At 46.6% G+C, this 26,434-nt stretch overlaps 1 protein-coding gene and 1 long non-coding RNA gene across 2 annotated transcripts in view; one reads left to right on the top strand and one right to left on the bottom strand.

The window, feature by feature from the left end:
- The window catches only part of LOC146208359 (uncharacterized), a 362,139-nt gene extending 353,763 nt beyond the window's left edge, over positions 1-8,376 (top strand). Inside the window, exons 3-4 of the long non-coding RNA XR_014703376.1 lie at positions 6,918-7,019; positions 8,245-8,376. This is a non-coding gene — a long non-coding RNA (uncharacterized LOC146208359). The remainder of the gene's footprint in view (positions 1-6,917; positions 7,020-8,244) is intronic.
- Positions 7,048-12,973, bottom strand: LOC146208358 (uncharacterized). Its single transcript, XM_084587262.1, has 3 exons — positions 12,959-12,973; positions 8,679-9,106; positions 7,048-7,234 (listed from the first exon to the last, which is right to left on the bottom strand). Exons 1-3 carry the CDS (start codon positions 12,971-12,973, stop codon positions 7,048-7,050), a joined length of 630 nt encoding a protein of 209 aa, XP_084443388.1.
- Between the last annotated feature and the right edge of the window lie 13,461 nt (positions 12,974-26,434).

Here is a 26,434-nt window from a genome sequence, read left to right as displayed (position 1 = left end):
GTTCAGTTTAAACAGCCTCTCTTCAAAGCAAACTTCGATTAACATATGCGGTATAACATGGATCCTTTCTCTGAAGAAGGAAAACTGAACAAAAGCCGGTCGTATGAAGAGAGCCGATGCAAGAACTGCTAAAAGCAATCACGGTACTTAAGTAACATTCATTTAACATTTTGCGTAGGATCGGGGAAAAATTAGCTTTCGTTTAGTTAGGCTGAATCTAGTTATGCAGAATGGAAGCTCGGCTAAGCATAGTTAAATGCGTTTGTTGCGCTTGGTTTAAACCTCATTGCAAATTCATGGCTTCGCGCGGCGGCGGCTCCGCGCATCGCGCCTGCAGCGGGAAGACACGGCATGTAACGTGGTATGACGCCACAGACACAATTTCGCTTATCATTTAGGATTCATCCATTAGTGTATGATACAACTTGTCTGCGTTAACCCCTCCAACGAATTTCTCCGTGACAGAAAGTAGTCCACTGTTAAAACTTTTCTGCTTTTCTAAACAAGAACAACAAAAAAAGCAAGCCATCACGCCTTTACATGCGCGATAATTTCAATGTATCTGGCTTGTTTGGCGGAATCAAGTATTAAAAATTAGTTTTGTTTACTATTCAGCAGACTTATGCACACGCTGCGTACCAAACAGCAGTTAACAACTGCTGTTTTCATAAGTTGTGTCCCCCTGCACTCGGCTTAGAGGCTATTTTGTGACAGGGATTCGAACCGACAACATCTGTGCCGCCGATTTTATATGCCGCTAACTGTAAGTGTATGTGCCATCTAGAAGTTAGCTAGATACTGCGAATTCCTTTCGCCCAAAATCAAATTGAACAAAAATATAACAAAAAACGTTAAGGCCGGAATGAAAAGGCGGTGTTAAAGACGCCATTGCGAATACTCTTAAGGCGGAGCTTGAACGTCCCAATACTTTTTGTTTTCTAGTTCCTGCCGATTTTTTCTACTCTGAGCCTGCAACGCCTGGGGAGACTCACGATAACTCGCGAGATCGCGAAGCGCCCTCTGTGGTGCTCTCAAAGCGGATCCTGCACACATACTTCATTCTTATTCTAAGCTCCTTTCCCCAAGCCACTGATAGCTCACAGACCACGAGCGATGGGAGGCTGCTGCGTCCAGTTCTAACCCGACAGCAGTAATTTTCAGTAATTTCGGCGCTTCGTAAGACATAAGCGCTTCGTTATAGGTCCAAAAATGTCTGTAGAAATGACTCAACAGGCACTGTACACGCCGTTAAATCATGAGCTCAGAGAACCTTGTTTTATTCTTAAATCTTGTAGCCCCCGTCCATTAGCTGTACCTTCACTTTGCACTTAATACCTATGAAATGACTTGAAGAATTAGACGCCACACAAATATGCAGCACAACGCTATACACAAATAAACTATTACAGGATTACGCAGTAACCAACATTTTGCGTTGCCTATTCCGAATCGCGAATGTTAGCGAACGCTATAAAAATTCTTGGCGATGCATCGATATCGCTTGAATACTTTCGCATCAAAACATAAGACAGCAATAATAAGTGATCTGTTAAAAAGATATTATGTGAAACAATATCCTCTCTATCGTGCTGCTTATCGAGCTGAGACGAGTGAATATAACCTCAAGCGCATTTTTTAAGCGCTTGAACATTTACCCAACGAAAAACTATTTCTGGGGATGCCCCGATGTTTGTTGGTTTGGGTCAAACGGCATTGACAGCGGATGCTCCTTATGTAGCGATACAAACACCTTGGGAAAACGAATTCCGGGACTACTGCGTAGGTGCATGGCAACCAGACGACGCTGCCGGCTGCGCTCCTGGTTTTACTTATAAAACCCACCACCACTGTCGTGACCATCGGTTTCCATGCTACTTATAAATCACCACTAAGTAATCGTTTCAAATTACAAGCAAAATGGCCGTGCCACAGTGTTGGATTTGTTCGTAGGCTGAAAGGGGAATAAACTTTTTATTCTCCAACAAATAAAGGGGCGTAGCTCCCATACACTCGCGGCTCTAGGCCTAAAGTATAGCTCCGCCTCGGATGGTGGCCGGGAGTACTGTTCCTTGGCGGCCAGTCAGACTAGTCCCTGCTGAGTCTCGGCGTCCGAGCTGCGCAGCAAAGTCTCTCAGATTTTTCCGTTATTGGTATTTACAGCCCTCCCTGGGGAGAAGGAGCATTTCCGAGGGAATTTCGGTGAGGAACCCTTTTGCCCCGTAATGATAACATTGATGCGATCTTATTTCTGTATAGCAAGCGGTTTCCATTCATTGGTTTGGTGAAATTGTACGCCTGAAGTCGTCTCCATGCGATAGCTTGTTGATTATTGAGAGATGCATCTGTAGGTGCCATCTTCCTGCTCTCGAGTCTGTAGTGCTGCGCGAGGTTGCTAAAATTTACCATGCGTTATCCGCTACCTTAATCTAAAAACTCCTCATGCGAAGTTTTCCTCAATGCCTCGGAAGGGAAAATAAAATTTAATTCGAATATTTATCTGCAAGAATATGTGTGCTTAGGTGAGAGTATCACTGAGCGGGCGAGGTACATAGCACTATAAAAGCAACCAAAACGAGCATGCAGCTTGGAGGGAAATAGTGAGCTACTCAGATGAATGGTTTCCACTTAACTTAATGACATAATTAAAAAGACCCGAAAGTGTCCACAATTTCGACTCCTGCAAAATAAGTCCAGTAAGTTCACAGAGGTGCTTGCTTGTTCAGTTGCACTAAATATGCCTTTGAACTGCTCCGAACCGAAAACGCTTTAATGAGATCGTTATCTATTACAGCATATTCATCCGTTAGCTGAAGCTGTCCGCGAGCTTCGCAGCGAAGACGCATTGGTTAAAAGGGGTGTCCGTCTGGTTACTGGAGTGAGAAGTCTCCTTTAATTATTTTTCTTTGTTTTTGATCTAGTTTTTCTCTGTTTAAATAAGTGTGTTTTTAATCTAACTATATTGACAATAATGAGTATCATGGAAATCTCTTGTTTTCTCATTGTTTTATATGCAGGGCCAAACTAGCATATATTACTGATTTGCAGAATTAGCAAAATGCTGATCGCTGCAGCCCTCATGTTGGATAGCGGCACTTACTGTTCCCTGCTCTTCTACTATAAAACGCTCGCGTTTTCAATGCCCTACTTTTTTTTTTTTTCAGCTCACGAGTTGTCTCGTTTCTTATTGCAGCGTATAAGGTTTCAATTACATGTTCCTTTATAAATGTGCATACGTCTTTTACTTTCCAAAACATAAATTTCCCTCACTCGAATAGCCTGCCTAGCACAAATTAGCATGCAAAAGTCGATATCATGTATACGGGTGGGATTATATTGACTGCAAAGATGGGTTCTACATTCCCATTGTATTCCCTTTCGAATTTACAGGCTTTACGGAAACTCGAGAGACATCAAAAGCAAATTATTTACAGCCAGGAAATATGTACAAAATATTAACGACTTTCAATGAATCACATTTCTCACAGCGCAGCAGAGCCCACCCTGTGGCTACTCGAGCCTGGGGCCTGCCCAGCTAGTTCCAGAAAATTCGACCACTGAAAATCAGTGCTGTGGCAACTAAATAAAAAAATATTCCCTCCTCTTGCTCTCTCTCCCCCCCCCCCTTTTCATTCGCACATAATAGGGATAAACTATCCCCCCCCCCCCCACTCTCCTCACAAAAGTTTTATCTTTCTATTCCGTCAAATGTCATGTCCCCCCCTCTTCATTCGCACATAAGAGTAAAAGAGATAAACTATCCCGCCACCCCCCCCCCCTCCTCACAAAATTTTTATCTTTCTAGTTCATCAAATGTCATGTCAACGTTTTTCACTCTTCTGCGTACAATTGCCTGCGGTTTGCGTAAGTTGCGTAACGTCCCGGATCACACGCTCAACCGTACACAAAAACCGACCTGGAGAACACAAACCTGTGGCACTACAAATAGATCGGATGTGAGCTCTCAACACGCACAAAAAAAAAAAGCATTTGAGGGCATATGAAACATTTTAAGCTCTGGCGCTCTTGATGGCTCATGCAGTCGTTCAGTCCCTGTGATGATCGTACCACTCACTGCAGTATATCGCCATATAGTGAAAAAGTAAAGTCTGGGTTATGTGTTCAACTCCAGGACAGTAAAGAATCAGACACATGAAGATAAGAAAGCGCCGTGTCGAACACTACAATAGTTTTGCAATAATCATGGGATGATGTTAAGTCTTGACAGACAAAACTGGTGTCAAGCATCACATATGATTCTGTATCACCTGCATGCTTTACCACGACTCGCTGTTAGCGTAGTGTTGAAGTTAAAATAAGGAAGAGTTATTATGACCTTAATGGATACCTAAACGCGCATATCAGAAAAACTAGGCTAATTCTTAAAATTGAAGCAACAGACCAAGAAATAAATTATGCGTAATAGAGCGAAGCCTTGGTATTCTGCCTCCGTCAATTCGAAAATAAAGACAATTCTGCCTTTGGAGTGGTCTAGGCCGATCCACACGTAAGTTTACGACGTTGAATTTGGTTAATTCGGACGCTTGCGGCCTCGCAGTTTAATTCGCACAAGCTCCGCAGAGGGGGCCGTATCGAGGTATCACCACTCCAGCTAATCGATGAAGCTGAACCGCGTGCAGCCTTGAGTGGGCCTCTGATAAGAACGTAATCGCAGGCACGTCGATGATCTTGAAAATTGATTCGCTTGTGTAGTTTCGTTTTCTAAGCTTCAACCCCGTCCCACGGTGAGGGTCGATCGTCGGCCGCTGATCAGCATGACATCCAATCCCGGCTGAGCGGTATTTCCGACTATGATTGAGCCCTGCCGGTATTTTGTTTCAGTAAGACGTCTTTCTGTTATGTGTCAGTAAGGGGATTAAACTCGCACTCGTTTTGTGTTGGTCGCTCTTCGTTCAACGAAGCTGTCAGTCGTGAGGATCTTCAACCGCGCAAATATTTTGTCCTCAAATATAATATTTTGTGCGCAAACTACACAAATATTTTGTTGAAATGTTATTTTATGCCTCAACTTGTAGATTGTTGAACGTTTGCTTAGTTGTTAACGTTTTCTCTAAAATTAGTTCACATTTTAAATGTTTTCATCTTTGTGCCATTTAGTGTAAAGTTTATTAGTCAGTGTGCATATGTATTGAAGTTTCTTCTTATTGAATGTGACGACTGTATGTATGACTGATCTGAAAATTTCCTTCACCAGTCGTGTGCTCCTGCTTGTATGAGTTTCCTGGACACTGTAAAGCTGCCTAGGCAGCTTTTAGCCGTGAAACCCTCCAGTCGAACCTGGAAATAAACTTATTGAATATTGACTATTATCGCGTCACACCATGAATGCGGACGCAGACTTCGCTATGTACTGCTTTAGAAGAGTTCTGCTTCAACACTCCTAACAGTGCGCCCTCAGACGAATATTTCGCTTAGTTTGGAAAACTTGTCACCGCTGCGTATAGTTTTCATCTAAAAATCAAATAATCAGTTTCCAGTTTTTCTCCAAACATACTTAAGTCGATGCGGATGGTTCTTGACAGTTTTATAGTCCATCCGATTATTTGAACGTATGGTAAATTTCGACCCATATTATTACAAGAGTGCATGTCTTCTTCTGTAGCTTCTTCTGATATGTCGTTTTCAAAATATAATAATTTCCTCTGAATTATATTTGTTTTCTGTTTACTGATGCTTTGATATTTTTTGTGCGTTGTTTGAGATTGCTTGAGGGTTTTCGGTTGCAATACAGAGCCTGTAAGAGGAGGCTCCCTTTAGGTGATGTGCTCCCACCTTAGGCTGCAGGTAAAACGTGAAGAAAAATAAGTGTGACAAAAGCAAGTTCAACTCATCATATCAGGCTTTAAAAATGTTACACAACCCAGACTGTACAACACAATATTTTCTGAAAGGTGCTTTACATGGAACACAGAAATCTACAACACGCAGTTTTATACCAATTAAATGAAGAACTTCAGACCTGACAGGATATAAATACGTAATACATGAGAAAACCAGAGGTAATGTGCACGCTTGACAAGTTACAAACAAAGTGCACATTCGCTGAGAAAACTTTGGTGTGAGCTACAATATAAACAGCTGAAATTTACATATTTATATAAGTTGTAAACTTATATATTGCACATACTGGCTTCGTATATGACATCAATGTTTATCAAAGAGCAGATTTTATGCATTCCAACTGGAGGTATTAACAAACCTTCAGACTTTGTGATTGGCCAGGCCAACCAAGAGCGGGTCGCGCCAGTTTTAAGAACTTTTCATAAGATATAAGATCATATGTTTTCACTTGTATCCATCATATTTTGGCTTATAGAGGTAGGGGTGAATTTATATGTTAATATTGGAGGGGCGGTAGGAGAAAGGGCGAGGGGAAGGAGGAGGGGGGGGGGGAGTGGGGCATTACAGCCCAGTATTTACGTTGAAATTTGTTTTCCAAAAAAAAAAAGAATGGAGTGACTCCGGCATGTTGCTTTATAAAAAATATCTCACATAAGCCACACCCCCTCCCCCTTTCCGTGTCAGAAATTAGCCCCTGCGTACAGGTATCGACATCTAGCTGCTGATCGTTGTAATGCTACAAACCTTGCAGCATGATGCTAAAACGTTAGTATGCAGCGCTGCCGCATGCCATGATCATCGGTAGCTAGTGTGTGTACATGCTATTTGCAGTAGGGGTTCACTGTAGTGCAACGCTAGAACTTTTCACTTGTATCGCTGATCATAACCAAGTTTTCATCTTGTGTGTCCTCCGTTAATTGTCAACCCTGCACTGAAAAGGCTCAGCGACCGTGGCACTGTGCGTTAAGTGTGAATGTTTGCACAACGATCGCAAAGTTGTCGATCTCCTGTCAAAAGGGAGACACATTCTCTCTGTCTCTTTTTTTCTTTCTGCGAAGGTTGAAAAGCGGACGGAGAGGCATATGTCAGAATCCCACGGCTTCACAATGCGTGACGGAGCCATCGTCAGTACGTGTGGTTGTGTCCCTGGATGCGGGCAGGTGAGAGAAGAACCCCTCGGACTGGTCATCAGTGGTACTTGGGCGCGTGATTGTACTCCCAGTAGTGTTCACCGTAGCCGCCATGCTTGTCCCCCCAGCGCTGCTTAGTGCGGAAATGGGGCCCGTGACGAGTCTCGTGGCGCTCCTGGAAGTGATACGGGTTCCCCTTGCGGTAGCCGAACTCGTACGTGTTGTAGCCTGGGACACGGGCATACCTGCAACCAAAAGAAGCTCGGTTGATGCTATAAGCATGCGCTCAGAGTAAGGGTGGGGTGTTTATAATTGAAGCCAACTATATGTATACGATACGGCCATTTATCAAGTATATTGCACCTTCTTTGCTGATGTGCTGTCAGACGCAAGTCATCGGCTAAAGACGGAAAATAAAATAACGCCCGGCTCTTCCACTCAGGGACTCGAATTAGGCAATAGAAAGACCGCGATACCGAAATGCGGCCATCCAGCCCGCGCTGGAACCCGTCAGCTCCAGTTGAAAATACATACAAGCCACAAAGGCGGATCCTCCTTTGATGCATTTGTGGCGCAGAGCATCCACGAGCTAAGGGTCTTTTGTAGAAGAGCCATTGTCTGCTGCATTAGAGGTGGCGCTGGATCGTTCTAGAATATAGAAGCTTGAGCGCTCCAGAAAGAATAGTGGTGATGATAAGCTTCTTTGTGTTCCATTTCTTGACACTGATTCTGTAATGAGCAAAAAAATACTTGCAGCTGAGTGCCTCATTTAGTGACAGTTTGTTTCCCGGCTGAACGGTTTTATTCGCAAGACCTGTGGCAGCCGTCCTATACATTGGGACAAAATTAAGCGAGGTATCTTAATTGAGCAGAGAGCTATACGAGTGGTCTATAGAGCAAAACATCAGGCCAGGCACCCGTCCAGATCAGCTTGCTTGGCACGATGCTGATGACCCAGAAGTGGAGGACTATTTGTTCGTATGACCAATGGCATCTTTCTCCGATCACGCGTTCTCATCCATTCCAGCGCGTTTCCTCGTTCCCTTCACGGGTATTCTTGAGAACGACCTCTCTTGTATGGTTTTGCGAGCATTGCCGGGTTTGCCGTGGCGACTTTATATCATTGTTTTAGTCTTCGAATCAAACGCAGAGAATCATTGACGCAGGTCTAGTTTGCATGAATCCGAAATGGCAGCTTTACCGATACTGAGTAACAGCTACAAGCTTTCTTTCACACCTGTTTTTTTTATTTCAGATTTGTCCGACACGGTGGCATGTCTGCTGCTGTTATCATAGACACTGCAAGAACATGCAGGAGCTATTCCGACATTGTGCGAGAACTCGACTGACTTGTTTAGCTCCCTGCTTATAAGGCTTTCAGGCTTACACTAATAAACATTAGTTCTTGTCCCTCACAGAGAGCAAAATGTCAGCAAAATGGCTGGTCAAACGCTGTTCGGCTCCAGACGCGTTCTTTTGTGACATACTATAGCTCTTTGCAGCACACCACATACTCCATTCCTCCGTTTCTTTTATATTAACTCTTTCCTTCCCCCGTTGCAAGGTAGCCAACCGGAGCAACCTTTTAGTTGACCTCCCAGCCTATTTCTTTCTCCCTATCTCTTCCTTTTAAGGAACAATCGCATGAATAGATGGTTAGAGTCAGTGGAAAATCACATGCTAACTCACTGGAAGTATCCGCCATAACCTCCATGGCCTCCGCCGTGACCACCTCCGTGCCCACCGCCGTGACCCCCACCGTGACCACCCCCGTAGCCGGTTGCAGCTGCCGATGGCTCGGCCTTGGATACCGTCTCTGTGGACGTGCCTTCAGCTCTGGTGGGTTCGGTTAGATACGTGACGCCCGAAGCCGCCGCCGACCGCAGGACTGCCTCTGGCTGGACGAAGTTTGCTGCCTCCGACGAGCTGGCGTACTGTCGGGATGGCGCTCCGTGCCGCTTGGTGACGGCCGCTTTCTTCGGGTCCGCGGCGACTCGTATCGACTGCGACAGGACAGCCTCACCTTTCCAGTCGTTTGAGGCTAGCAGTACTTTGGCCTTGCTTCCTTGGCTGGCGCTACTGCGGACTGCGACCAGCGCTACAGCCAACGCCAATGTCTGGTGGAGAAAAAAAAAATCCACTTTTATTTTCTGTGTATAATCAGTGCCAGATGATACAAGGAAAAGCTATCTGGATGACTTTCCGCTCTACTTCTGGAGAAAGAATTGACTAGCGAGGCCTGTCGCTTCTCTTGGCGGCGCATTCTCAGGGCACACCTCCAAGGAAAGGGAAAATACCGACCAAAAAGGTAGCTTTAAAATGTTAGACGTTTTGGCTTCATTAAAAATGCCTGGTTGACGTGATGAGGGGTTTGCCATGCGACTATTTCAGCATGTTGAAATGTCAGCTTTGAGAAAAATGTCATCTGGTGGAGTAAATTCATAAAAAAAATAAAAGAACGCTGACCAAATGCACAGGTCGCCGGAATCACTCATGAATCAACTCAGGGGCTCACTCAAGTCCACATTAAGGTCATAATCTCTGTCTTGAGGAGAGACTTTTATTTTTATTTTTATTTTTATTTATTTATTTATTTATTTATTTATTTATTTATTTATTTATTTATTTATTTATTTATTTATTTATTTATTTATTTATTTATTTATTTATTTATTTATTTATTTATTTATTTTTGATGGGGCGGGGGCGCCAGAAATTGTATATGAAAAACCATGACGAAGTTGAATAACACATCTCGTGCTAGTTGGTTCATCACAAAGCAGAACAGCACCACGTGGACAAAGACAAGAAAGGGAAGACAAGATACATAGAGCGCTGAAATACTTTATTTTTCTTTAACTAAACAAAAGGTCCAGAACGCATGGTCCAAATCAAACCTGTCCTCCTCCCTTCTCCCTGTATGCCCCCTACTAACGGGGCCCATAATTTATAAATCCGCCCGTGGTCTGCAATTTCACTCAGATCGTGATATGAGTCACGAATGAATCAGAACTTAATATTTCGATCTGAGTCGCAAGTCCGAGGTCGGCCTCAGATAATGATCTCTATTTTCCTTACAGTTTTCGACCTCATGGAAACACCAATGCTTTCGCATTAAAAGTGCGGGTTTTTTTATGTTCTTAAGTGCAGACAATGTTCTCACGCACTACAGCTCCAACGGTCATGCGGTTCGCACTGAATTCCTTAGTAGGACATTCCTCAATACATAGCGTACGTACATAAGGCGATATAGGCAAGACGACATGTACTAGTGCCCCCAAAATAAAAACGGAGCACACGAAAGAACAAAAATTTGTTTCACGGCACGCCCTTCAAGCGGATGCGCATGTGTAGTTTGTGTGCATGTGGAATAACCCGGATGTTAAGCTGGATACTCTTGGTGCCCGCCTCATGAGCAGCCCGGACGAAAGAGGGAAATTTTTCCACAAGGCCATGCTCCTTTTTAGTTTGGGGGCACTAGTACACCGATACGTACGCCTCGTCCTGATACTCCATCCGGACGCAACGTCGATACCAGGTCTGGACATTGGCTTGCTCATCGTTTCACGAAAGCTGATTTTAGTGCCAGACCTTTAGTGCCAGCGAGCAGCCCGCAGTAAACGCTTCTCTTCGACCCTTCACCGCTCCCGTTCCTCCCCTTCAACCAACAGGGATGCTCCCACTCCTTCAACACGTACTGCAATTCCCAGTTTTTTGTGCATCACTCGACACGCACCGTAGTATGCTTCTCATTACGCAAAACTAATGCAGATGATTGTGTGCCCCCAGTTGATTCCTGGCTCCATCGCTGCTATCGAAGCGAAATATGAAATGGACAATTAAGTTAATTATACTATTGCTCTCGCAATTTTGGAATCATTGTTTGCAGGCGTTCTTCAGTGACGTTTCTATAGGTATGTGAACAGAGAAGCATCTTGGCAAGGCCATTTTTGTATTGCATTTTTTCGGGGTATAATTCAGCTGAGTGCGCTTTCCGCCATACAGTACTGATATCTCGAAGTGTCTATTCATGTGTTCGTAGGAGTTTTTATTTATCGACATATAGCGATGTGGCCTGCACTCCTATGACAGCGCCAAAAGATCTCAGGGCACGTTTAATTAAAAACGCCTATATCTTGCTCATAACTCGGTTGCATGCTTAAAGGAACATTTTTATCATGATTGAGCTTTCTGCAGCTTCAGCCATTATTATTATAACTTTTTTATGCCTGTTCTTATTTTTCTTCTCTTTTTTTTTCTTTTTTTTTTTTTTTTTTTTTTTTTTCATCAGACGACCTGCCAGCGCCGGATTTTACTTTCTTCTGGGCGACTTCATTAAGGCAGGAGAAATATTGCTATCGGACTATCGAACCCTGCACAGAAGCTGCAGCAACGGACATTTCATTACGGACTTCCCGAGTTCCTGATCAGAAATTTTGTCTATCTTCTTTTCTATGCTGATGAATCTGTTGATCAATGAGGCAAAAGCATGCACTCAACTGTAAGAGGCCTGCAAGAAAGTACAAATCATAGTTGTTCATGCAGTCAAATAAAAGTATATCGTTCTTTGTAAGGTGGGTGCGCGAAATTACAAAATGTACTGCAATATGCCACGTTTAAAGCATTTCTTATGAGGATTTTTTTTTTTGTGTGTGTACGCTAAAGCAATGCATGCTGATATTAGATATGAGGCATGTAATGTTCTATAGTGAAGGGCCGTATATTCATTCTGCCTTGTATGCGGATCAGTATATTAACAAGCCATAGTGTTTCTGCATTTCGGCTCCATAAAGATACATAAAATGCTTGGAATAACAACACTCTAGAACCCATTCGTGCTGATGGCTCACAACTGGGGTCTCGACGTGTGTGAGGGAAATTTCGAACCCCTCTCTAGACTCGCCCCACTATCAGAAAAGGTACACTTACGAAGAAAGGACCTGGCTTTAACTTCCGCAATGTAAGAAAAAAAATTCGGTACTCGGAACATGCCGATGCAACGTACATTCATCTGTCACGTCAGCACATATACTAGTTCAGTACAGATGCCACCATATCTGCGATGAGGATCTAGCGACATTTTGTAGATAACAAGGAATGTACTACGGACTTGCGTACCTGCAGCCACAGGTATGAGGTATTTAGTCACCAGTTTCTAGGTCCTTTGAGGTTGTTTTTTTTTTGTCTCAATTTTTTTTTCTGAAACTTTGCCCTGGAAATGTTGACCGGGTCTTCCTGCTGTTTATTTCGCTCGTTCTGTTTTTCCAACGCTTTTCCTCCGAAAGTCTAAAGATCTCGTGTACACGAGTCTGCCATCCAACACTATCACGAATATGCTTTGCAATATGAAAGGTTCCTGGCGAGAAGGGCCGACCTGAGACATGCTAACTTCCGATGTTGTGATGGCTCCCTCTCGGCAGGGATAGAGGGATCTGGGCGAAAGCGGTCGTCGTGTCTTTCGCCCTCGTCTTCGAGCTGAGTTTCGTCATGATTAATTTGCATCTGGAAATGCCTCTAAACGAAGGACATTATGTATGACGCGTGCGAAATATTTCTGTGCTCTCGCACACTCCTCTGCCACATGTGTACCGTCTATTTTTTTTTCTTTCTTTTTGCTGTTTCAAAAACCTGAACTACACACAAAATATTACAGGACTAAATCTGTTAGATGCTGGATATAAATATTTCGGCATGTAATTTATGTTTCCAAGCCGCCCCCTTTTGGTCTCTTGTGAAACAAGTGTGTGCGCTCAGCTTTGTTGTATAGACACTCGGCTCAACGGACTTAGCGTTACTTGAAAACCCACTCGAACTCGGAAAGAGGAGCTGTGATAGGCTTGGCAACAGTGAAGTATAGAACCCGAAAACAACTCGCACGTACTCTATCGCGATAATCGTAGGAAAACCTGTCCTCAGCTGTTCATTACGACGAATGATTACTTCATCCATAAATAAATGATGATCATTACCTGAACCACCTTCATAATCGCTGCCAAACAGATTGTCGCAGCGGGGACCTCAGCCAGCCACACTAGTCACTAAAGCCACTGCGAACTGATCAAGGAAGAGTTTGGCAGACATCTTTCTTTTATACTGGGCCCTATGCCTCACTGCGCCTGGGCACTGAGGCTGACAGCTTCTCCGCGCCGTCCTAATCCGAGCCTGGCTCCGGAGAGGAGGCGAATGAAAGCCTGCACTGATGGCGCGTGAAGCTGCCTTCGCTTCGCAGCCAGCGGTTCTGTTTGCTCTCCCTTCTTTTTGCGAGAAAGGAAAACGAGTTCGGAGTTACTTTTGGCATGAGCGGTCGCGCTTGCGCTTCGCTGCTGTCTCTTGCTGTCACTGCTTTTTCTTTCTTGCCACACAAAGATGGAGTAAAACGTATATGCCCAGCGTTTTTGGTTTGCTACAAAGAAACGTGCAGCCTTCGATTGCACTCATCGAATATTAGCTAATATATGCTGGCACATCTGTATACATAAACTGATGATAGGCAAAGCCATCTTGTTGAAATCCGTTCAGCTGTTAACGCAATACCTTTACTATCCTGCGTGCATTCAGTTAAGCTAACTTGATGCAGTAGGTTTAGGCTCTGCAGAGGTAATAATGAGGTGACGCTTTTCAGCTACAGGTGATACTCCCCCCCCCTCGATTGAAAGGGGCTGATAATCTGTCTTCGCGTCCGTCCGTCCGACCATCTGACCGTCCGTCGTGCTGTGATGTCAGTTATGGTGTAGTCGTTGACATTCCTTTAGACCTGATATTTGTAAAAGCTGAGGATCTGAAGAACCATTGCAAGGTTTCCCACTGTAAATCGAACGCTTAACAATTGCTGGGCTGATACTAAACGCGGGAGTAATTTCCTGTCGAAAATATCTTTTTTTTTTTTAATTCGACAGATACTGTGCTAAATATATGCATGATAACTTCTATTTGCTGTATGAATGCACTTATGCTCTTTTATTATTTATGAGCTGCTTGTATAACATGGAAGAATGTGTGCTACATCTAATTGTGGAACTGAGAAACTTTTTTATATATACATTTTTCTCAAATACTCAGCACCAAATACGGTACAAACGGGAGGGCGAGAGCCAAAAAAGAAAAGCAATTGAGAGCAGAAACTGCGAATCTGAAATTATAACAATATTTATAAGCAAAATGGGCATTGAGCAGGGTAGTGTATATATATCTATACCAATCTAGATAATATTACACGTAAGAAATACTATTCTCCAGTCTCCACTCGGTTAAACGTTATTTGTCTGGAAACATTGCAAAACATAACTGCTATCTGTGTGGCACTTTCACTGGGTGCTGTGCTCCGGTGTGGAATTACAGGTGCTTTGTCAAAGACGGGTGGATTATACCGGCCAGCCACTTCTGTCTGATCGGATTGGATAACCAGCATTCTGAAATCGTCCCCCTGTGCAACTCTGTGCGCACAGACATCCGGACCTCAACGTGAGATGCCCCAGGGCGCTCTCAAAATTAAAGGCTCTTCGGAGAGGCCAGCGTGTTGAGAAAGAGGCTAGTGCATGAGGACTTCCGGCTGTTTTGAAAAGTGTGAAGCATTGTGCACAGCTTTATTCAGTACTACAGGCAAGTCGCTTCAAAGTCGAACTGACTCCGCACGTTCACTTTCGTCTTTTAAAGCGGAACTTTAACTATATTCTAGTCGAGCCAGGGTAATTGGCGCGGTAAATTTGACCTGGAGGAGTGGAGGTGTGTCAGTACCACGTGACTCGCTGCAGTGCGTGGAGCCAGCGGCACTAACCGGCACTCGCCTCGCATCTACGCTGAACCTCGCATCTACGTTATCAACGCGGAACCACGTGTTTCGCCGCTCGCCGAAATAAAAGTGCGAGGCGTCTGCGTGACGTACGCAGACAGCCAGAGAGGAGCCACGTTCTGGAACCAGATATTTGTTGTGTCTCGTAGGCGCTGATATACATATCTGGATGACTGCAGATTATGATTAGGAAAGATGATACGACAGAAAGCGGACGCCATGGTGAAGGGATGACATGACTCTGGCTACTCAATGTTGGGAGTGGTGTTTACTGAGTAAACAACAAAGGGATTCTTAGAGGGCACTGCTAATTACATAACACCCACCACACAAGAAATACCAAAACGAAAAAAAAAATTGATCACATGAGGAATCTTGAAGGAATTCTCATTGGCCTTCCTGAGCGCGTCTTCTAGGGAGGGCTTGCAGTGCACAGTTCGCGGGATTAAAGGGTAGGGAAGAGGTGGTGAAGGGTGGCTGTTCCTGGCCCTACGGGGTTGGGACGGTAGGTCAACGCCGCTTGCGGCGGTGGCTAGCCTGCCGCCGAATTTTTATCTGTTGTAGGCCGTCATTGCACCAGACACCACTTAGGGGGTGGATGATGGCTGTTGCGGCGCGCGTCTTTCTCTCCCTCCTCTTTTTCTTTCTTCTCTACTTTCTCTCTCTCTCCGCACGAGGCAGCGGAGGTGGCTCAGCTACAGAGCCAGTAGCAGGCCCGTGCATTTTCTTTCCCTTCTTTCTACAGCCACAACAACGCGATGTTGTTGTTGTTGTTGAAAACTTTTATTGTCCAACAGAGAAGGACCACACCGCCTGGGCCGCTCTGTCTCACCCCCCTGTAAGGGGGAGGGGACTTAGCGGCCCAGCCGCACGGGATGGTCGCATTAGATGCTGGCCGGTTTGGTTTCGCCGGCGGCCTCTGCTGCCAGTTGGACGGCGGTGAGTTGGAGCTCAGGGTCTGAGCTTCGCAATAAGGTTTCCCAGGCTTCCCTACTGCTAATGTTTTGCGCCCTGCCTGGGGAGTAAGCGCACTCCCAAATTATATGGTCGAGGGTTCCTCTCGCCCCACACCTTTTACATTTATCGTCCTCGCAGTCCGATCGGATATGTTTATTTAGTACTGGGTTTGGGTATACTCCAGTCTGCAGGCGTCTCCACGCCATTGCCTGACCTCTATTTAACGCCTTGTTTGGTGGGGGGAAACGCCTCCGGCATTGCCTGTAGTGTTCTGTAATGTCTTGATACGAGATTAATCGCCCTTCTCTATTATGTTCTGCCTGAGCCGAGCCATCCTGTACAGCTCGGAGGTAGAGATCTCGAGCTGCACTGTGGGCCGCCTCGTTACCGCTGACAGATTCGTGCGCCGGGGTCCAGATGATGTTGATCGTCCTATCAATCACTCCTTGCGTTAAAATTTTGGTGGTGAGGGGGTTTACCCTCCCCCTACTGAAATTTTGGATTGCAGTTTTACTGTCGCTAATAATATATCTAGCTTTGGTGCCAACGCAAGCGATCGCTATCGCAGCTTCCTCCGCTATCTCGGTTTCTTTCCCTAGTATGGTAGCCGCCGTGATGAGGGTGCCTCCCCCATCTACCGCCGCTATGGTCATGTATCGACTGCGGCTGTTTCCTGCCGCATCTACGTAGGCAACTTCATTTGGGGGTTTGCTCCGATATATTGTTTCTATCGCTTCCGCCCTTTTCTGTCGCCTTTCCCTATTAAACTCAGGGTGCATGTTTTTGGGTAGGGGAGGGATTCTTAGGTGCGCCCTGATTTTCCTGTCAATGTCAACCCTTTCCTTTTGCCCCCTGTCTGTGGCTATTCCAAGGTTACTTAGCGTAGCTCTTCCCACTCGCGTCGTGCTGAGTCTTTCAAGTTGCGAGGTTTTAACCGCTTCCGTGATTTCTGAAATCGTATTGTGCAGTCCTAGGGCCAGTAGCTGCTCCGTCGATGTACATGTTGGGAGGACTAGGGCCTTTTTAACGCATTTTCTGATGAGCGCGTCTATCTTTCTCCTCTCATCTGCCTTTAGGTTCAGATATGGCGTGGCGTAGCCCACTCTGCTAATGATGAAGGCTTGTACCAATCTCAGGAGGTTTTTTTCCTTGAGGCCGCCTCCATTACGTGAGACCCTCCTGATGAGGTTTAATGTCTGGGTCGCGTGGTTTTCTAACTTTTTAATGGTGATCGTGTTCCTTCCGTGTGTTTGTAAGTGGAGTCCCAATATTCGTATTGTCTCTACTTTTGGTATCTCCCTTCCTTCCACGTACACCTGTGGGTCAGAGGGAGGTTTATTCCTGAGTGCCTTGTCATTATACACGAAGATTTCTGATTTTTCAGGCGCACATTTAAGTCCTCTGTCCGCCGCGTACTTAGAGATGACATCTGCTGCCGCCTGCAGCGTTTCATTGATCTCTGCGTCGCTCCCTCTGTTGATCCAGAGATTGATGTCGTCCGCGTACAGGCTGTAATTTAAGTTGTAATTCCCAATTTTCCGCAGTTCCTTCGGGAGCCCTCTCATGGCCATGTTGAAAAGGGTGGGTGACAGTACCGATCCCTGAGGTGTCCCCCTGTTGCCTAGCCTGATCACCCCAGATTGTATTTCCTGGAAAGTTATAACCGCCGTGCGGTCCGTTAAGAAATTTCTGACATAGCGATAAGTTTTTAGCCCTATTCCTGCCTGCTGGAGCCCTTCCAAGATGGCTTCGTGCTTGACGTTGTCGAAGGCCCTTTTTAGGTCCAGTCCCATAATGACTTTCGCATCTTTGGTTCTGGAATTAATTATGTCTTGCTGCAGCCGCAGCATGACGTCCTGTGTGCTCAGATGGGGCCTGAAGCCATACATCTCGTCTGGCCATTTCTCTTTTTCCTCCATATAATTTGAAATTCTGGTCTGAATGATGTGTTCCATTAACTTTCCTACACATGACGTGAGCGATATAGGCCGGAGATTTTCCAGTTTCGGTTGCTTCCCGGGTTTTGGGATCAGGATCACGGTAGCCTCTTTCCACAGCGGTGGGATCTCCCCTTTTTCCCAGCATTTCTGCATGTAGCTGGTAAGGGCCTCTATCGAGTTGTCATCTAAATTCCTGAGCATCTTATTCGTGACTCCATCTGGCCCTGGAGCTGACTTGGTTTTGAGTTTCGCTATCTCCGCCCTTACTTCAGCTATCGTGATGGGCGCATCTAACTTCTCATTTGGAATTCCCTGGTAGTCGGGTAGCTCTCTAATTTCGGTGTCCCCTATGTATGTCTCGACGAGTTTCTTCATGAATATGTCATCGTCCTGCTCTTCGCATGCGTGTCTAACCTTAGCCATTTTGACTCGTGCTTGTGTTTTGGACGTTTCAGGGTCTATTAAATGTCTTAGGATATTCCACGTCTGCGGGAGGTTCATATTCCTTTCCATGTCGCCACATTTGTTAGTCCAATTTTGTTCACATAGTTTAAAGGCGTAATCTTCTATTTCTTTGTTATGACGCGCCAGTCTTCTTCTGAGATTTTTGTTGTTTCTGCCTTGCCTTTTAAGTCGACGTTCCATGCCCTGTTTGGCCTCCCACGAATAAAGGACAGTCAGCGCACGTTAAAGATCCCCAGGTGGTCGAAATTACTCCGTAGCCCTCCACTACGGCCATATTTCTCTCTTTCCACTTTCTCTCCCACCTTCCTCCCTTCCCTTACGGCGCGGTTGAGGTGTCGACAGAAAACAAGTGAGACAGTTACCGCGCCTTTCCCTTCCTATAAATCAATCAAAAAAAAAAAGGACAGTCAGGCAGGGCTCACGTGTGTGAGAAATGGTGCGGCTCATTTTCTTTTGTCGACTCAACAGAATAGTAGCCTTTAGGTGTTGTCTGGTGATTTCTTAAGCAACGCCGCACTCGTGGGTAATGTCGGTTGCCCATGTACGCTTGACCATTGGCTGCTGCAACTATACCTTCGTAGCTCTGGGCCTAATTGCGTTATGACTGATTTCTTCCATTTCTTTCCATGCCAAAACCACACTGGCTGGTTTTTACTTAACGGGGGCAGAGCTTGAGCATGCTGGCCTGCGTGCTCGTGCTGTGCCTGCTGCCTCGTTTGAAGTTTTTTTCTGTAGCTCCTTGGGAGGGTAGTGCGGTAACAAAGTACTGGGATGGGCTGGAATAAACATTCTTATCTTTCTTCCCATAGGCATCTCTAGTGGGGATAGGAGGCCATTCATTAGAGCTGTTCTATGGTTCAACAGTACCACTGCGACTTCCTTGTCTTCGGACAGCGCTTTTGTCATTGGATGGTTCTCTCAATTTGTCCATTTGAGCGAGAGAAAGGCGGTGATGTAGGTTTGTGGATAATGTCCCATTCCTTGTTGAAGTTTCTAAATTCCGTGGAGTCAAATAGAGGGCCTTTATCACTCTCAACTTCTGAAGGTATTGCAAAGCGTGCATACATACCCTTGAGCACTGTGATCACCGATCAGGCTGAGGTTGTTGACATTTTCTTGACCTCCACAAACTTTGAATAGTAGTCCACTGAGAACAAATAAGTAGCGCCACTGTGGTGGAAGAAGTCCACTGCCAATTTCTCCCATGGACGTGTTGGTAGTTCTGTCAAGGAGTTTCTCTCGCTGGTTAGCTCTTTGATGGCTTTAGTAGACCTCGCAATTAGATATAATCTCCTCAATGTCTTGGTTTATTCCGGGCTAGTAGACAGTCTGGCGAGCTGTGTTCTTGCATGAGACGACGCCTCGACGGGTCATTGGACGTTAGAGAGCACCTCCTTTTGGCATGTCTGGTGCACGACAAGTTTACCAAAACACAGAAAACCATCAGTTGTGTATAGTCCACTCTTGATGGAGTAGTAGAGCTTCACTTCTGGAGCAACTTTTGAGATCTTGTCAGGCCAGCCCTTCTAAATGTATGTGGCTACACGTTGGATTGTGATATCAGTAGCTATGCAGTTTCTTATCTCAGCTTGCTTCGTGGTTGATGCTTCCACCAATATACACGCCAATCCTGATACTCTTGGTCCGAGGTTTTAATGGTGACTGATGGATCAGGAGCTCGAGACAGTGTGTCCGCAGCTATCAGGTGCTCACAAGGTACGTACACCAACTTCACAATGTTAGTGCTAGAGCCGAAGCAGTAGGCGTTGCAGCCTAGGGGAGATTTTGTGGAAGTCCTTACGTTGAAGGACGATGAGAGGTTTCCAAAAGCATCCAAACTTTTCTCTGCGTTGTTCGTTGCTTCTGTCATGCAACACTCGCGTTGTGTCCGAACTTCCCGCAAGCGCAGCAAGTAGAGCCGTAGGCAGGAAGTTGTCGGGGTTGGTGTACGGTTCCACACCTGCCGCATGTACGCTGAGGCTCTTTCTTTGGGCTGACTGTTTCTTCGATGAAACGCCGGTTGTCCTCTCGGCTGTTGCTTGCCAGCTAATTGTTGCCGAACGTGCTTGTATTTTCTGTTCAGGTTGTCCACCGTCGTTTCTTTTCCATATGCTGTCAGTGCTATCGAGAACATATACTGCTTGGAGATTTCCGCCGCTCCGCAATTAGCGATTATTTTCTCCAGTGTCAAATGTCTCTTGCGGAACAGCCTTCTTTCTCGTAGTGCTGTACGTCACAAATGCCGATGATGATCCTGTCACCCAGGAGGCGGTCATGCTTGTCACCGATGTCCCGCCTTGCTGCTTGGTGCTAAAGTTCAGCAATAAACTCGTCGATCGGCTGGTTTTGTTTCTGACTCATGCTGTTGAAGATGGCGGTCGCTTGCGTCATATTTCTGTAAGGAAGGTACCTATCGTCGAACTTCACAAAAATGCTGCTACCGTGACGCTTCTCTGCTCACCTCCGGCTGGCTGAAGAAAACGGAATGTCTCCACGACTTTCCGCGCTGTTGGGCCCATGACATGAAGTAGCAGTACTCGCCGTGTAGCTTTTGGTTTGGTTTGGTTTGTGGGGTTTAACGTCCCAAAGCGACTAAGGCTATAAGAGACGCCGTAGTGGAAGACTCCGGAAATTTCGACCACCTGGGGTTCTTTAACGTGCACTGACATCGCACAGCACATGGACTCCACTCCGTTTCGCCTCCATCGAAACGCAGCCGCCGAGGTCGGGTTCGAGCCCAGGTACTCCGGCACAGTAGACGGGCGTCTTACCACTGCACCACCCCGGCGGGGCCGTGTTGCTTTTGACTTTGTGGTATATTCGCATGCTGCTTCGTAAAGCTGGTAGGCTGTCTTCCATTCCGGCCACGCTTCCGCGGGATTGCTGCCGCCGCATCACTTGAGGTGCTACGTTGCGTTACTTTACTGCTGACACCATGATATATCTGGGTAACTACAGGTTATGATTCTGACAGATGATACGACAGAAAATGGAAGCCATAGTGAGAAGATGAGGTGACTCTGGCCTACTCCATATTGGGACTGGCGTTCATTGAGTAAACATCAAAGGGATTCTCAGGGGGCACTACTACTTACATAACAGGCGCCAGGCCTGAATCTGACGATCCTTAGGGTACATAACACAATGTATAAGAGCGTGCATACACACACGCACACCTCGTAGAGCTGGTGGCAGTACCTGGCCCTACGGAGTTGGGACGGTGGGCCAACGCCGGTCGCGGCGGGGGCTAGCCAGCCATCCGAATTTTCATCTGTTGTAGGCCGTCATTGCACCCGCCACCGCTTCAATGGTGGTGGTGGACGACGGCCGTTCCGTTGTTGCGGCGCGCGTCTTTCTCCCCTTTTCTTTTTTTTTTCCTTCTGTATTTTCTCTTATGTCCGCACGAGGCAGCGGAGGTGGCTCAGCTACAGAGCCAGTAGCAGGCCCGTGCATTTTCTTTCCTTCTTCCTACAGCCACAACAACAACAACAACCACACACACCTCGTAGTTTCGCGCACACATCCACGATACACACATCCACCTCGTCGGCGGGGACGTATACTCCGTCGAGACGGTCTTGTAGACGACGGGCTGGATCTCATCATCTGATTAACGTTGCCAATCATGTAAGTATATAGCTAGAGGTAGAGACTAGTCTACCTAGCTTAGCAACACAGCATGACCGAGAATATTAAATATTTCGCTTGTATAACCTGGCTTAGCTGAGCTAAGCCCCAGCCATTTCTCTCATGTTCTTCAATGGTGCAACACTTCAATTCTTCACAGCCGGCGCCAGTATTCCCCTGATGGGGCTGAGGAAGGTCGATCACCGCCGTTTGCGGTGGGGCTGGCCTGCCGCAGAATGTTTATCTGTTGTAAGCCGTCATTGCACCCGCCTGCACGAGGCAGCGGAGGTGGCTCAGCCATAGAGAAGTATGTTTCTCTATGGCTCAGCTACAGAGCCTGGAGTAGCAGGCTCGTGCATTTTCTTTTTCTTCTTCCTACAGCCACAACAACAACAACACAGCCGGCTATGTTACCTCATTCCAGCAGCGTGATATGGTCGACTAACTGGAGCTCGATGAATAATAAAAAATTGGCAGAGGCTTAGCTTGGTTAAGCCAGGTAGGTTGCGAAAGCAATACCCATGGCTACGCCCAGGTTCAGCTAATGTTCAGCTGGTGGTGGGGCTTATGTATATGCTTGTTATGGTTAGACTGTGGTGGTTATACAATGATTCACTCTGGATACGATATGGCGTCACTTCTTCGGCGCGTGTCTTCCTTTGGCGTTCACTTTCCTTAATCCGCGACGGACGTTCCTTCTCAAGCCGCTCCTGTCGTTGTTCCTGGGTTTCCTGGGCACGTCGCAGTCATTTCGTCAAGTTCCAACGTTCATCACTGCTGAGACTACACCTGGCTTTTGCATCACTGTCCATGGCATTGAGCGAATCAGTAACATCCGTTACATCTTCCACTGTTTCCACTGAAGAGGTTGCACGTCCACGCAAAGCTGCATACTGAGCACGCCTCTTAGAAAGTCTTCTCTCGCGCTGTTCCTCCGTCTCTGTAGCTCGCTGCTGTCTCTTATACGCTCATTGGGACGAGCTTCCCTAGCGGTAGGGGGAATCGTCGAAGCAGATGTTAAACCACCGGCGGAGGCACCGCCACTACTCGCAGACGGCGCGAGATGGTCGTCTGCAAGAAGCGTTTCAAAATGCAACCAAAGAAAAAGAAGAACGAGGATAACCACGCGGAGACAGACGCTAACCAACTTGCATCACGGAACGCGCTGCAAAACGCCACCGAACGCCCATCACGGCTGCGGATCAGGAGCCGCTCGAACAGCAGAGGAAAAGAAATCCTGAGCCGAGGCCATGCCCGATCCAAGTCCAGATCCACCTCAAGAAAGGGCCGCAACAGGAGTCTGTCGCCCTCCTCCTTCCCGCTCCTCCCTGGCCAGAGGACCCAGCCCGCCGAAAAACAGGTTAACTGGAGATCGCGATCACCTTCGCTCTCTCAGGAAAACGCGGAGCTCAGAGCACAACTACAGGGACAAAGCCTCGGAATCGCGGAGCTCAAACAACAGTTACAAATATTTCTCAAAAAAGATCTTCCTCCCAAAGGGATGACTCCCCTGCATGCCCCACCCAAACACCTATAACACCTAAACAGATCATCTTGCCGCCTTCTTCCACCTCCTCTACGCGCACGGCGTCACCTGCTCGCAAACCTTCCCCTAAGCTCAAAGCACAAGCAGAGGCTGACAATCCTACCCCTATGGACACCGATCCGATGGCTGTTTTAACTGCAGCCATCGAAGCCATGCAGGCTAGCATAGCCTCAATGTAAAAAGACAACACAGCCTGGATGACCAACATATTCGACCGGTTGACAGCGCTCGAGCGGCGTCAAGGAGTACAAGAGGCGACCACGGCTCAAATGCAGACCCAGCTTAATGGGCTCTTAACCCCCGAAAACAGGATCGGCACGAGCCAACCAGCGCCCACCCCAAACACAACATGGCTGCACACCGTAATGGGATACATGTGTGGCAGTGGAATTGTAGGAGTTTCCGTGCAAAACGAGACAACTTACAACTCCACCTACAAACACTTTCGAATGCCAACACTCCCACCATTATCGCCAAGAAACACCAACAAAGACAAAACTTTGTAACTACACCACGCATGAACCAGAGGGAACGACACTCCCACGGGTCGCCACACTGGTGCATCGTAACCTAACGGCTACGGACCACCACCTGGAATTAAAGGATATAGACAGCCACCTAGTCGAGCTTCTCCCGAGAACTCGCACAGGCAGCAGCCTATTCGTTCTAAATATATACAGCCCGCCCAAAGGCCCTACAGCCCCTCTATTAGCAGCCCTCCGAAAGGCCATTTCTCGGTGACTTCAATGTCAATCACACGAGTTGGGGTTACAAGAAGAACTGCAGAAAGAGCACTGCACTTTGGATATTCATCCAGAATGAGGGCTTATCCTTAATCAATGATTTAGGCCACCCAACAAGGATAGGCAACAGTGTCCAAACTAACACCAGTCCAGACCTCACTTTGACTAAGAACATACCACACAGCCCTACAGCCCCTCTATTAGCAGCCCTCCGAAAGGCCATTTCTCGGTGAATTCAATGTCAATCACACGAGTTGGGGTTACAAGAAGAACTGCAGAAAGAGCACTGCACTTTGGATATTCATCCAGAATGAGGGCTTATCCTTAATCAATGATCTAGGCCACCCAACAAGGATAGGCAACAGTGTCCAAACTAACACCAGTCCAGACCTCACTTTGACTAAGAACATACCACACAGCCGCTGGAGCAACACGTACAACAACTTCGGGAGCGACCACTACATCGTAAATACAGGTATTCAGCTCAGTTCACTAGCTCGATATACTCGGCGCCCCATAGAAATTGTAAACTGGGATAAATTTCGCCAGATTCGAAATTCAGCTCCCAAAACCATTGACGATCTCGACAAATGAGCTCATTGCCTCTCCCAGGATGGGGCATTAGCTACCTCCACAATCCCACTCACTATTGATACCGACATCGCAGACAACCGCCTCCTGCACATGTGGGAGGCCCACGCCAGCCTGCAAAAACGATGGTTAGCAAACAATCATAACAGAACACTCAGGATTCGCAACGCAACACTCACAAAAGAAATTGAAGCCTATGCAGGACAGTTGGCACTCCAGCAGTAGGGTCAGCTATGCGACCGCATGAGCGGAAATCTCGGTTTGAAAGATACGTGGACATTTCTCCGTTGTCTGCTAGATCCAGATCACACCAAGAACAACCAGCGGGAAAATGTTAGTCTAGTCCTCCAAAAAATCCCCCTACAAGATGACGCCCTTCTCGAAGCCTTAAAAGAACAATACCTATCTACCACTACTCGCACACCACTACCTGACTACCGCGGCAACCCGAACCCCAAATTGGACGAAGGCATTTCGCCATGGGAAGTACGGGCAGCCATGCACAAGCTCAGACCGACATCAGCACCTGGGGCAGACAAAATTACTAACAAAATGCTCAAGAACCTGGATGAGAACTCCATACAGGCCATTACAGACCTTTTCAACGAGTGCTGGGAAAATGGAATGCTCCCAGCGCAATGGACACATGCGAAAATCACCTTCATTCCTAAACCAGGAAAACCTTTGGGTCTCAAAAATCTCCGATCCATCTCTTTAACATCCTGCTTAGGGAAACTTCTTGAACATGTGGTTCTGGCCCGCTTGCAGGTACACATGCAAGAGAGACCTATTCCCTCACTCTATGATTGGATTCCGCAGCCATCTCTCCACTCAAGACGTTATGTTACAGATCTCGGAAGAGATTCTACACACAGGAACGCTAAACGCACCAGGGCCATCTTGGTCTTGGATCTCACCAAGGCATTTGACAATGTTCACCATTCGGCCATTATGGACGCTCTCTCGGATATTTCAGTGGGAGGAAGGACACAAGCCTATGTAGCGGCCTTCCTTCGCAACCGAACGGCAGAACTAACATTAGGTTCACTATCGTCACCAACCTTACAACTAGGTAGCAGAGGTACACCTCAAGGTTCAGTCCTCTCTCCATTTCTTTTCAATATTACGCTCATTCCAATGGCAAAAGCCCTGACAGTTATCCCTCATCTCTCCCATTCATTCTACGCGGATGACATTACTCTTTGGACATCAACGGGTAATGTCGGTCAAATGGAGGAAACCCTCCAGGCTGGGGAGGACATCGTCGCGGCGCATGCCGCGGCGGTGGGCCTCAACTGCTCACCGAGTAAATCAGAACTGTTGCTCTTGCACCCTTCAAGGCGCCGCACAGACATGGGTCCACCGCCTAATATCAGAGTCAACATTGATGACCAAAAAGTCCCCGAGGTTGATAAGGTGCATATACTGGCCATCATTATTCAGAACAACGGCAAGAATACTGCCACTATTACGAGGCTCAGAAACACAGTCCACCAGACCATGAGACTGATTACACGAATTGCGAACCGTCACCGGGGAATGCGGGAGCACGACCTCCGCCGTCTTATACAAGCATTCGCGGTGAGTCGAGTAGTGTACTCTCTTCCATATTTGTTTCTTTCCATGGTGGAAAAAGAAAACGTAAATTCACTAATCAGGCAAGCCTATAAAGCAGCCCTAAATCTACCCAGACACACGAAGAATGCCCGCCTGCTCCTTCTAAGGGTTCACAATATCCTAGATGAGCTTAGCGAAGCCACTCGCACAGCACAAGTTGAACGCCTATC

This window comes from Amblyomma maculatum, chromosome 1 (genome assembly GCF_055883805.1).
Source record: "Amblyomma maculatum isolate TAMU_Amacu chromosome 1, ASM5588380v1, whole genome shotgun sequence".
Taxonomy (NCBI): domain Eukaryota; kingdom Metazoa; phylum Arthropoda; class Arachnida; order Ixodida; family Ixodidae; genus Amblyomma; species Amblyomma maculatum.
This window is presented reverse-complemented; position numbering and strand designations above follow the sequence as displayed.

What these genes read in the sequence shown, in the direction of transcription:
- LOC146208358 (XM_084587262.1), bottom strand. An exon ending in GGTTATGGCGGATACTTCCA is followed by an intron (nt 7,235 to 8,678) that starts GTGAGTTAGCAT and finishes TTTTGGTTGCAG; the next exon opens with GTATGCCCGTGTCCCAGGCT.